The sequence below is a fragment of the Chiloscyllium plagiosum genome, unplaced genomic scaffold (genome assembly GCF_037043375.1).
Source record: "Chiloscyllium plagiosum isolate Xiang-an unplaced genomic scaffold, Cpla_swu_hap1 HiC_scaffold_5, whole genome shotgun sequence".
Lineage (NCBI taxonomy): Eukaryota > Metazoa > Chordata > Chondrichthyes > Orectolobiformes > Hemiscylliidae > Chiloscyllium > Chiloscyllium plagiosum.
Genome location: NW_028270143.1, coordinates 54,557,006 through 54,570,176, shown reverse-complemented (window position 1 = coordinate 54,570,176; position 13,171 = coordinate 54,557,006). Strand labels below are relative to the sequence as shown.

The 13,171-nt window shown below is 36.9% G+C and overlaps 1 protein-coding gene across 1 annotated transcript in view; it reads left to right on the top strand.

The window, feature by feature from the left end:
* galnt1 (UDP-N-acetyl-alpha-D-galactosamine:polypeptide N-acetylgalactosaminyltransferase 1) overlaps nt 1-12,948 on the top strand; it is a 156,722-nt gene extending 143,774 nt beyond the window's left edge. Inside the window, exons 8-12 of the mRNA XM_043690049.2 lie at nt 753-933; nt 6,018-6,157; nt 8,857-8,955; nt 9,833-9,967; nt 11,565-12,948. Of these exons, the coding sequence (XP_043545984.1) occupies nt 753-933; nt 6,018-6,157; nt 8,857-8,955; nt 9,833-9,967; nt 11,565-11,711 (702 nt within the window). The 3' untranslated portion in view covers nt 11,712-12,948. The remainder of the gene's footprint in view (nt 1-752; nt 934-6,017; nt 6,158-8,856; nt 8,956-9,832; nt 9,968-11,564) is intronic.
* Nucleotides 12,949-13,171: the final 223 nt, after the last annotated feature.

Sequence of the window (13,171 nt, the reverse complement as noted above, 5' to 3'; positions counted from 1 at the left end):
TACTCTTGTCCATCTGATGAATGTTTCATCTTCAGATGATATGACAAAAATAATCTGGTCATTTATTTATAGTTTGCCATAATTGGCTGCTGTATTTCCTAACATTACAACAATTACTACCTTCAAGTTTTCATTATCCGTAAAGCACACTTGGAGATCATGCAGCTATAAAAGACACTATAGTAAATGCAAATTTTCTCACGCCCGCATGCACTTAACATTCCCTTCCCCAACATTCCCCCCGCCCGCCCCCCCCGACTCTTGCTGTCACTCACTAAAATATTCTGTGGCTAACATGACTGTCTCATAGTTTTAATTATTATGTTATGAACTTACCTTCATTGTTAACTTTGAGTCTTAGACTTTCTTTGGAGACCTAAATCTCATTCTTTTGTTTTTTTTATTTTAAAGATCAGAAAAAAGTTTGCACTTTTAGTGAGACACTTGTCTGCCTACTTACAGCGTGTTTGAATAGTACATTCACAAGCAATTCTATTTGGGTTACTAGTGTCAAGAATAGCCTTGAACATACAGCTGGTGTATAGACATCAACTTTGTGTAGTTCTATTATTAAAAATGTTAATTAAAGGTGTAAGGGTATGGTGATGTGTATTTTTTCACATCTTAGGCAATCCTGTACTAGAATGGTAACTGCATTACAAAACTTACCTGTTTATGATAAAATAAACATGTGGGAGATGTCCCATGATTATGGAAGGTATTATTTAATGAAAGGACCATCTTTCCTCTAGATCTGGCAGTGTGGTGGTACTTTGGAAATAGTTACTTGCTCCCACGTCGGCCACGTGTTCCGTAAGGCTACTCCTTACACTTTCCCTGGAGGTACTGGACAGATAATAAATAAGAACAACAGGCGGCTCGCAGAGGTCTGGATGGATGATTTCAAAAATTTCTTTTACATTATATCACCTGGTAAGTATTATCAAATAAGTACAGAAGATAAAAGCAAATAAAATTCATTCTATTTATATCTCTGTTTTTAAATCACTACAGAATATTTTGTTGTGAATGTTACAAACCTAAATTGCTATAAAGATATGTAAAGAAAAAATGTTAATCCATATGGAACTATAAAATGCATTCCAATACTGATTGATTTTCTGTTTTTAAGGATTTCTTGGATCTTAGTGCTTTATATTAAAATATAGTCAGCATTATAGGGCCAAGAAATTCTCTGTGTACTCTATTTTGCATGAAGACTGACATCAGAAAATAATTTTTATTAAATTGATAATTTTATTTCGAACATAACTTATTTTTGTACTTCAGTCTACCTGGACTTACTATTCCACTGATAAAAATCAGTGCAGCATGGTGGCTGACTGGTTAGCATTGCTGCCTTACAGCACCAGGGATCTGGGTTCGATTCCACCCTTGCGCATTTGTCTGTGTGGAGTCTGCATATTCTCCCTCTGTCTGCGTGGGTTTCCTCCAGGTGTTCTGGTTTCCTCCCACAGTCCAAAGATGTGGTGGATTAGCCATTCTAAATTTGCCCATTGTGTTCAGGGATGTGCAGACTAGGTGGGTTAGCCATTGGAAATGTGGGGTTACAGGGATAGCATGGATTTAGGTTGGATGCTCTTTGGTGGGATGTTGTGAACTTGATGGGCCAAAAGACCTACTTCCATGCTATACAGATTCTATGAAATAAATATGTTGCCCTCTTCAAGTTCTCCTCAATTGATCCGTTGAGTTGTTGGTTATCAAACTGGATTGTATGTATTATGTGTCTCCTTACAGTCCCCTCTGGGACATACTGTTGCCTCAAATTTGAAACCTCAGCTGAAATCTGCAACTAAACCTTCCATTCTGGGAGATTATTCAAGCACTAATGTTCAATTTTCCCTGAACTACACAAGTTCACCCATCTGTGAAAAGCAGTGGCTCAAATCATGCAATTAGCATTGGAACCGTTGTGTTCTGTGTTGATCAGATAGAAAACTGAGCACTTACTAAGATACTTGGTTTAAAAAGGCAGCTTGATATAGCAGCTGGAATTTCGAGCGCAAAAATCTAAGCAGAGAACAGCAAAAAGAATCTGAAGAAATAGCTGCCGTAAAGTAAGTTTAAATAGAGTGTGAGAGTTAGGTTGGTAGAGTCAAGTTGCAGTTGGAAGGGGTTAACATTGGGTCAGGTCCTCACATATTTGTTACACAGTGAAAGCTAGCCAGAACAGAGCGGAGTCAAGCTGGTGAGGTGTCAGGTAGGAGTGGGATTCAGTGCAAGTAAAGACATTGTCAATTGTGTAGTTGTCCTGTACTCAGACAAGGATTTTTCAGTCCATCATTTCCTGTGTGACTGTAACTTCACTGCTGTAAGAAGGAGGGGAATTGCCCATCAGAAGTTCAGACTTCTTAAGCAATGCCACATAAGTCAGTCAGCACATTGATCTCCATGATCAAGCATCATATTGGGACCAAATAATCTGGGTCAATGTTGCTTAAAATGTAGAAGATATCATCAAATTTTACTCCAATTTATTCCCATTTGATCAACGTGCAGAAGTATCATTTATGCTAGGTTTGGCTGACTTTTTTTTTAAGTACAATTCATCTATCTCCCATACCTATCAAAAAGATCATCAGATATCATGTTTTCATCCTGTGAAATAGAATTTCCATTTTTATTTTTACACTGGATTAAAAAGATTTGTATGGAAACTGCTCATGCTCAAAAATCCCCCAGATCACATAAAGAACTGAGTGAGTTTCTGTGAATTGTGCCAGTTTGTGGGCATTCAGGAGATTCTTGAGATGTAGTTTTGTTTTGTGTGCAAAGGTACTAATAAGCCTTGGGAAGTCAGTGTAGAGATTTATTGTCACAGTATGCTGCATGGTGATGAATACTTGAGATGGAGCAGAATTTCCACTTTAGATACAGTTAGCAATCTGGACTCTGAGAGAAGAGTGGTAATCATGTATTTCCAAACAAAAAAAGCAGCTGAAACCATAACAGGACATAAGACCATTAAAGAAGTAGGAGCAGGAGTAGGCCTTTAAGCCTGTTTCACCAGTTCATAAGATCAGTTAATAAAGGTTGATCTGATATGACCTTAAATCCACTTTTCTGCTTGTCCCCGACACCCGTAGAGATCAATAATGTGTTTAAGTCAGCCTTGAATATATCCAGCCAGCAGTATTTGCCTGGAGAGAGAATTAAAGACGCGCTGAAAGAAGAATTGCTTCCTCATCTCTGGGGACTTGAAACATTGGCCCCTAGTTCTAGTTACCCACACAAGGGGAAACATCCTCTTAGCATTTAATCTGTCAAGCCCCCTCAGATCACCTCTCCTTCTTTTGAACTCCAATGAATATAGGCCCAATCTGTTCAATCTTTCCTCTTAAGTCAGCTCCTTCATTCCCAGCAATCAATCTGGTAAACCTTCTGTGACTGTCTTGATGGAAGGATATCCCTCCTTTAGTATCGTGCACAGAGTACTCCACGAATGGTTTCATCAATACCTTGTTCTCCTGTAGCAAGTCTTTGCTACTTCTATACTTCATCCCCCTTGGAATAAAGGCCAGCTTTCCATTTGCTGCCTTAATTGCATGCTGTGCATATGATTCATGAATGTAGACACCCAAAACACTCTACTGCAGCATTCTCCAGTTTCTGTCTATTCTCTCCATTTGCTTTTCTATTTTGCCTGCAAAAGTGATTAATCTCATATTTTCACGTATCTACCAAATGTTTTGCCCACTAACTTTATTGTATCCTTTTGCAGAAGTTTGTATCCTCATCATAGCTACTTTCCTGCCTAACATTGAATATTAACAAATTTGGCTATAGTACAGTAAATCACTTCATCAGTCACGATTTGGAGATGCCGGTGTTGGGCTGGGGTGTACAAAGTTAAAAATCACACAACACCAGGTTATAGTCCAACAGGTTTAATTGGAACCACTAGCTTTCGGAGCACCGCTCCTTCATCAGGTGGTTGTGGAGGACACAATTGTAAGACACAGAATTTATAGCAAAAGTTTACAGTGTGATGTAATTGAAATTATACATTGAAAAATACCTTGATTGTCTGTTGAGTCTTTCATCTGTTCGAATACCATGATAGTTTCACAACTTTCATATGTAAATCACAAAACTTTTTTAAAAAAAAAGTTACATTCTCAGGTTAACTGTAACAATTAGTGTCAGCCAGATAAGATGTTAAGATGTTGAAGATGTTAGCCCTGTCTGTGCTGTAATGTTCAGACTGATTCTAATCTAAAAAGTGAGTTAACAGAGTCTTACGTGGATTCATGCAGTTTTTGAGCAAAGTACAACGTAACTCAAAAACTGCATGAATTCATATAAGACTTGTTAGCTCACTTTTTAGATTAGAATCAGTCTAAACATTATGGCACAGACAGGGAACACAGGAGGGCTAACACCTTCAACATCTTAACATCTTATCTGGCTGACACTTATTGTTACAGTTAACCTGAGAATGTAACTTTTTTTTAAAAAAAGTTTTGTGATTTACATATGAAAGTAGTGAAACTATCATGGTATTCGAACAGATGAAAGACTCAACAGACAATCAAGGTATTTTTCAATGTATAATTTCAATTACATTACACTGTAAACTTTTGCTATAAATTCTGCGTCTTACAATTGTGTCCTCCACAACCACCTGATGAAGGAGCGGTGCTCCGAAAGCTAGTGCTTCCAATTAAACCTTGGACTATAACCTGGTGTTGTGTGATTTTTAACTTCCTTCATCAGGGTCATTATTATAAATTATAAATAGGCCTAGCACTAATACCAGTGGTACTCCATGAGTTTAAGTATGATCTCTTGAAAATGAAGTACTTACCTTGGAGCAGATTCCCTTCAAAAAAAGATACTAAACTGTTAGTATGTTGGATCCTGTGGCTGTATGTATTCTTCCTGTGCCAGCTGAGATGACCATAAATGTTCCACCTTCTCAATTTCTCCCCTTGCCTGAGGTATGGTGACTCTCAGGTAAAACCACCAGTAGTCATCTCTCTCTGAGAGCGGGACTATGATCCTCTGAGACTGTGGCGACCTTACTGTCATTTACTTATATGTGACTCCAGAACCACAACAATGTGGTTGATTCTTAACTGCTCTCTGAGCAATTAAGGATTAGCTATAAATGCTGGCATAGCCAAAGGTGCCTACATCCTGTGAGTGAATAAAAAGAATTCTGCACATGAAAGCCAGAACTTTGGCTGAAGAATATAAAGTCATAGGCTACTGATAAGGGGCTCTTTTTTTAAATAAACTGAAGCCTACCTTTGTACTTGTCAATAGGTAGCACCATAATCTTGCAATTCAATAGAAATGAGAAAGCAAAATTGAACTAATTTATTCAAAGTTTTAGTTGCTTTCAGTTTAATCACAGTCGGCATGAGAAGACCCTTTTCACTTTCAGTCCTTGATTAGTAAGATTATATTAGAAAATCCAGGCTGCTATGATATTATAGCTGGTTCTTTGTACATGAAGGCTTGCTGTAGTGAAGATCAGATTGAATGCAAGATTAGAACTTTAGTACAGTAACACTGTCCCATATGACTCTTTCTTTGTGCTTTTGTCCTGGTTATCTCTCCTATCTTTGAAGAATAACAGAGGGGCCTGAAGTGAGAATTTCATTTCAAACAAGAATCCTGGTAGTTACAGAAGAAATTGATCACTCCCTTATCTCCCTCTCTACCCCATCACTCTTGAAATAACATTTTTAGAATGAATATTCAGAGATTGATAGAGAATGTTTGTCTTGCCAAGGGCCCAATGCATTCTTATGTTTTTTTTATTTCATGTCAAAATTTGAAACATAATTTGAATGTAACTTTGCTTCAAAATTAAGAAATAAACTGCATAGTTGCTAGAAGTCTGAAACAAAATAGATAAGTCCTGGAAACATTCAACAGGCCAGTTAGTATTGATGGATAAGAGATGAATTAGTCATTTGGATGGAATTGTCTTCAAGTGAGTCATTTGTTTCATGATCTACAATACTTTGATTCTAATTTAACAGGTGTTACCAAGGTTGAATATGGAGATATAACAGCACGCAAAACATTAAGACAAAAGCTGTCATGTAAACCTTTCTCTTGGTACCTGGAAAATGTTTACCCTGATTCTCACATTCCACGACATTATTTCTCTTTGGGAGAGGTACAAATTATAGTTTAATTTTAAAAGTGATTGTAGTCTTATAAGTAATACATTTCTTTCTTCAAAACTAACCTGTGCTCATTTTTCATTGACCAGTTGCCATTATTTGAATTTTCATTGTACATTTATTGAATATTGTGGAATGATGATAAAAACTGCTATTTTGTAGTGATTTTTGCATATTATCAAATTTTTTGTTCCTCATCTAAAGTTCCTTCAATTCTAATGCAATTGCCCTCCCCATGTTGTTTTGTATTTTTAATTTTTCAACGTTTTTCATGTTTTAAAGAAACATTCTTGCCTGCTTTGATGTAACATTTAACTTCCTCATGTTATTTTTAATAAAACCTTTCTAACTTTCTTACTTTCTTTTCATAGATTTAATTTATTCATTCTACTGCCTATTTAGTTACCTGTGAAACAATTTCAAAGCTTTTCACCCATTGGTGACTGTTTGTGTGGAGTTTGCACATTCTCCCCATGTCCACGTGGGCTTCCTCAGGGTGCTCCAATTTCCTTCCACAGTCCAAAGATGTGCAGGTTAGGTGGGTTGACCATACTAAATTGCCCATAGTGTCCAAGGATGTGTAGGCTAGGTGGAATAGCCATGGGAAATGCAAGGTTACAAGGATAGGGTAAGGGGTTGGTTCTGGGTGGGAGTCTGTGTGGACTCAATGGCCCAAATGGTCTGCTTTCACACAAAAGGGATTCTATGATTTTATTTGATCCCTATTTGGTATTTCTGTTCCCTCAATTATTTCAATCTTTTTCATAGCTGTAACCTTTCATTCCTGTACCATTTATGCCATACTCTTTCCACATAATTCTGCCATACTTCACGGAGTAATGCCCAAAATTACATCCAGTACTGCAAGAATGACATAAGTTCTCTTCAAACTTAATATCACTTCCTCTTGCTCTTTCACTTATCAGAGATCTGTATCCTTTCGCTGCACTTTTTTCCAATGTGTTTTCACAGCTCTCCACATATGTCACCTATCTACTCAATCTTCTAATTAGTCTTTCCTCTCCCTGTAATTTCTTGTATTCTTCATTACGTTTTCTAATTTGATATCGCTATCAAGCTTTCATATCATTCATCCTGTGTCTCTTTCTAAATTGATGATAAAATGAAAATAAGAGGTTCTATTACAGATCTCTTGGTATGCTACTCCCTACTCATCCAAGAGATTTTTAATGTATGCTGTCAATTTTAAGGAAGTGGATTTATGTTACAAAAATGTTGTCATCAAGATTTCAGTAACGTATAATGGGTATGCAGCTGACAATTTTCTCGTGTATGTAAAGTGTGACAAATAACAGCAATAGTTAAAGATTTGTTCTTATTACACCGATTACACTGCAAGATAAGAAAATAGTGAATGTGCACATTTATCAGCATATCTTCAACAAAGAAAAAGCACAAAAGTTGGGGTTTCTCATCCCTAGAAGTTAGGAAGGGCAGATTGGGCAGGCTATCATCTGGGAGATGCCTATAACCTTATCAGTTAAATCCTGGGAAGGAAGGTCAATGATCAATCTTCTGAACCCATTACCAGTTAAGGCATTAAGGGCCTCATCCTGCCACTAGCCAGACTAATCAGGCAGGCAAAAGAATTAGCAACATACCCAACTGCTACAATGAGGCAGCTTCTCTGCTGGGTTTGGGAGAATGCCTTGATTGACTCTGTATGGGAACAATTGAGGCACAGGTGAGATGATAGGGGATGGCCACTGATAGCCATTTACCTCTGATCCTCCTTCCCTCAAAGAGTGACTTCTTGTGTTAGTGTCACTGTGCAGTCAGTAAATGGGCCTTTAAAGAACACTTCTCCTCACAGTGGCTGTGGGCCTCTAATTAGCCAGCAGCTTCAGGCAGAGTAGGGCATAGCTGCCCAAGGAAGTGACTGACTGAGATGTCCATCAGGTGACAACTTAGGTGCCTGGCATTTGACCCAGCGGACTTCCTCATGAGTCAGTGTTAGGAGCTTCCTATTGATAAAGACATCCACTCCCTCACATTAACTTAAGAAGGAAAATTTGTGGCCAGACTAAATTGTTGATTACTCAACAGAAAATTTTATTTTGTCTTTACATATTTTGAAGGAATTGCTCTATATTTACAACATTAAAATGAATCCAAATTTTCTTTAGAATGATCGTTGGAAAATTATCCACTGATTTTAAACTGAAGAATGAAAATGACACTAAGCTTTAAACTGTAAGCAATTGTTATAGCAATCTTTGTTTCCTCAATACGAGAACCTACCACACTTTCTTTGCTCCTTTCCTTTGGTTAGTTTTTGACCTCATTCCTGAAAACATTACTCCTTGCTATGATTTAGTTTGAGCCAAGGTAGGGAATTTTAGAAAGCTATTTAATCACAGCAGTTAGAGCTGAGTTTAACCCATTGTTTGTACACTTCCAACATGAGTCATTCCACAGTAATCAGCAGCAGAAACACCACCAATTTGGCATTTCGTAGACCAGGAGTTGAGGCCAAATGCCATAATCCGCCCTAAATGAGATCTGTTAATTTTAGCGTAGATCAATAATTGAACCCCGAACCTTCCTGTTTGATGCTGATCAATCACTGTTTTACCAAGAGGAGACACTATGGAATTGTACGTTTTCAAACATATCTTCATTGACTACTGCAGTCTGATTTTTTTTTTTAAATTACATCTTTTGTTTTTAGATCAGAAATGTGGAGACAAACCAATGCCTAGATAATATGGCAAGAAAAGAAAATGAGAAAGTAGGAATATTTAACTGTCATGGTATGGGAGGCAATCAGGTGAGTTGCTTTTTGCTTATTTATGCTTGGATCAGTGTTCAAAAATTAGATTGACTTAAGTAATTAGTAGCTGTTGAAGATCAATATGTAATTTGATTTAGAAGCAGGTACTCTACTAGCTGTACTGCTGAACTACATTTGGCACTAAAAACTACTTTCTGAACCACTCTAGTACATATATTGTGAAAGGCCTTATTTTTCGTCTGAGGTTCCTGATGCTGATGGCTGCATGAATTTCGAAGCTGTGTTTAGCCTTTCCAGGGGCATTTAGTGAATTTAAGAGCTTCCAGGTGCATATGCTGTCACAATCCTGAAATGAAAGTGACTCCGCGTGGGTGCTTTTGGAGAGTAGGGTATAGATTGGAAAATGTGAGCTTGATATCAAAGCCTAAACACATTCTGTAAACCAATAAAGTGAATTGTCAATCCAGAATTACCACTGACAAAAGTATCTCTATAGTTTGACTGTTATTTAGAAATCCAACAACTATAGTGAATCATTGCATTAAAATGTTGGTAGATCATTAAAGCTGTCTGCTTCAAGCTTGTAATTTGGTTATCTATTCAGTCAAGGCATTTCCTTAATCAGAGAATTACTGAACTTTCACAGGATAGAAGGAAGTCTTTCAGCCCATCACACCTATGCTGGGTCTCTAAATAAGCAATGCAGTATTCCCTTGCTTTCTCCCCATGACACTACACACTCTTCTTTATCAGATAATTGTATATTTTACTGACTGAGGGGGAAAAGGAATTTTCTTCATCAGTAAAATTACTTAGCTGAAGTCTTTTTGAAGCATAGCAATGATGTATTTTCTGCACATTTGAAACTTTATTATGCTTACAGACTTAATAGTACTCTTTTTTCACTCATTAGGTGTTTTCCTACACTGCAAACAAGGAAATTAGAACTGATGATTTGTGCCTCGATGTTTCCAAGCTTAACGGTCCTATCATGATGTTGAAGTGCCATCATCTGAAAGGGAATCAGCTTTGGGAGCATGATCCTGTAGTAAGTGTTTTTCATGAAAACTTTAGCTTCCAAACAAAATTTTTTTTTTTTTCAAATTCTGTGTTAGTTGCATAAAGGTAATGGTATCAACAAAGTTAAACTTAAATTAAATAAAAAGACCAAGTTTGATTCTCACAGATTCAGGTCGTAGTTGAATTGTAACTAAATTCCATTAATTGAAGATCTATGTTGTGTGGAAGTAGTTTCACAACTGCAAAAATGTCAGGTATCCATAGTTTATGTGGTGTCTAACCTACCATCTCTTGCTTAGAAACTGCTGCTCTCTGGCATCATCCCTGCTGTCTGTGCTCTTGTCCATATTGGAGCAAGAATTGTTAGGAAAAGGCACTGGTTGAGGCTCTTCTAAAAGCTAAATTCTGGATCACTATGTGCTTCACTCAGCCACAACACATTGTCCCTGACCACAGGTGAAATTTGATGTAATTAATCTAAGGGGTGTGTTTGCTTCCTGAAACATTGTCCAGATACCTCTCCCACTCCTTTATGTATTGTAGTGTCAACAGAGTTGATCTCACTAAAGTTCCTTGAGCAGCCACCACTTGTTGCAGTTGTGGCTATCGTGGATTGCACTCACATTCACCAGTTCCCACAAACTACAGCTACAATCCATCTGCCCTGTCATCTCTATTCCAATTAATTAATTTGGATATTGAATATCTTACGTATTTCCTAACCGAATTCCCAGCTGCAATAATATTATCTGATTTAAAATACTTGACCAGTTAAAAGAGACATAGAAAAATTGCCCACCAATCATGTACCTATTTTCCTGTGACATTACACTGGCTCTGACAGAAACAAGAAGATGGAACTCTCTTCTGGTTTTAATCTCATGCTGCTACTGCCTTTCTCACGTGGGTCTGCACTTCTCTTTATGAAGCTGCTGGCCCATACATATCTGTCACTGTTTGAGAAGCTGCTGACCCCATTCCTGTGTCTGTCTGTCTGTCTCTCTCTGTGTCTCTGTGTCTTTACATTTTCTATTTACATTTCCTAATGTTCTCACTTGTATTTTACTTCTCATTTTGCTTTGCTATACTGTATATGGATGCTCAGCTATGTCTGAATTTCCGTTGTCCCATGACCACTCATCATTAATGTATTTCTGTATGATCCTATATTGATTATAATTGAAACCCATCTTCTTTCTCCCTATAAATTTTATAGAGGTCACTCTTTTCATTTTGCCTTTTAACATGATCATTAATTTAAAAGTCATACTTGTCTGGCTTGAGTTGCTGATCTTGGGGATATATTTATCATAGGCATCATTTTTCATTTAAAGATATTCCCTACTAAAATGTTAATTAATATTCTTTTCCTTCCTTTGGTTGTTCCCTTATTTCTTTGAATTGAAGATTTTTAAAAATAGATGCCTGGTCTTATCTTCAGTATATTTAAATGCAAGATCATGTAGCCATGACCTCTTGTGACTTAACCACATCTGTTTCTCTTACGTTTTCAGAATTAACCACTTGAATGTTACCATGTTATAGTGCTTAGCTGAATGAGTAGAATATTTTAGATAGTTGCAATAGATCTGAGGGTAACAAGATTTTATTTTTTTTCTCCCCAGAAGCTGACACTAGTACATGTGAACAGCAACCAGTGCTTGGATAAATCTACAGAGGCAGACAGCCAAGTACCCACCATGAAAGATTGCAACGGGAGCCGCTCACAACAGTGGATTCTGCGTAATGTCACGCTCCCTGAGGTTTTCTGATGGATCAGCTCTGAAGATTTAATGGGCTACCTCTGTGCACCTTACTGCTAGATTTGTACTTAAAATGAACTTTTATTTTAGCAGCTAATAGGTTCCTCCTCTGAGCATGTGGACTCATTTTGAAGGATGTTCAATACAAAACTTTTTGTTCATAGAACTGCATTCCTCCTTCATGGTTTGAGACTACAGACTTTGGGGAAACTGTGCACACTGATGTTTACATTGTTTCTAACTGAATTAAAAAGGGGAAAGTGGGGCTGACAAGATTGTTTAAATCTCAATGAACGTACTTGCACTGTTCATTAAGCAAATATGGTTTAATCTAGGAAATGGTCCCAATATATCACTTTTTTTGTGTCAGTAAGTATATCATTGTAATTTAATTGCACAATTGTATTGTCTGAATTTGGGGTTCTTCACCCCCAAAATGCCCAAAATATCTCCAAACATTTTGTTTTCTTCGTGGTAACAAATATTACATAATATCAGAGCAAGAGTACAACGAATATATATCAAACATGCATTTAAATCACTTTTTTATGAATAAAAATCTATTTAACAGGGACAGAATTGATGAAAAAAATTAATATCACAATTATGATAACTTTAATTTTGTGTAGATTTTTATACCTCAATGAAGAATTAACCAGTTCTGATTTACAAATTGTGAACATTCGGTTTTGTTTGCATCAGCAGTTTTAGTTAATCCTTGATATGGCGTAAAAAAAGTAGAGGCCACCTAGAGACAAGCAACTCTTAAATCGATTTTTCTTCAGTTATCTTACTTCATTTCAGTTCCTCCATAATTTCTCACCGTGGTATTGCTGTTAAATCTTGTTCTTTTGGCTCCTTCCCGAAATGTCCACCAAGACCTGCTGCTATGAACGAGTCATTTTACTAACCAGCTTCTGAAAGACAGTGAATAAATGTTTCTGTATAGTTTGGCTTTGTATTCTTGATGAATCATGCATTCGCTCATAATGTTAGGAATGTGTGTATCCTAGGTTCTGTTGGGTGTAGATTTTTTTTCTCCTTTTTATGTATTTTTGGTTTAAAAGCCAATTAAATTCTCTATAATAAATGCTCATTCATCAGTGGACTGAGCTGCAGCTGGGGGTTTTGCAGGAAGAAGTCTTCACTCTGTCCTTCCATTTTACCACTTCATCATTTGCATAACTACACTAGATTCTGTGAAATACTGGTGTTTGCTTTTTTCCTAATAAAATTTTGAAAACAGTTCAGTTGTGTGTTTGTTACCTATTCATATCAGACAGCAATAAAATACCCAATTTATACAAGTTCTGTGTTAACTTTATTTTGAGACTTTTTTTCCTGCTTTCTGTCCTTTCCTAAATGCACTCATTCTTTGTGAAAAGTTAAATGGATTCCAGCTCCCTTCGGTTAGCAATATGAAAGCAAAATACTGCTTATGTTGGAACTGTTCAGCCAATTAGGCAGTA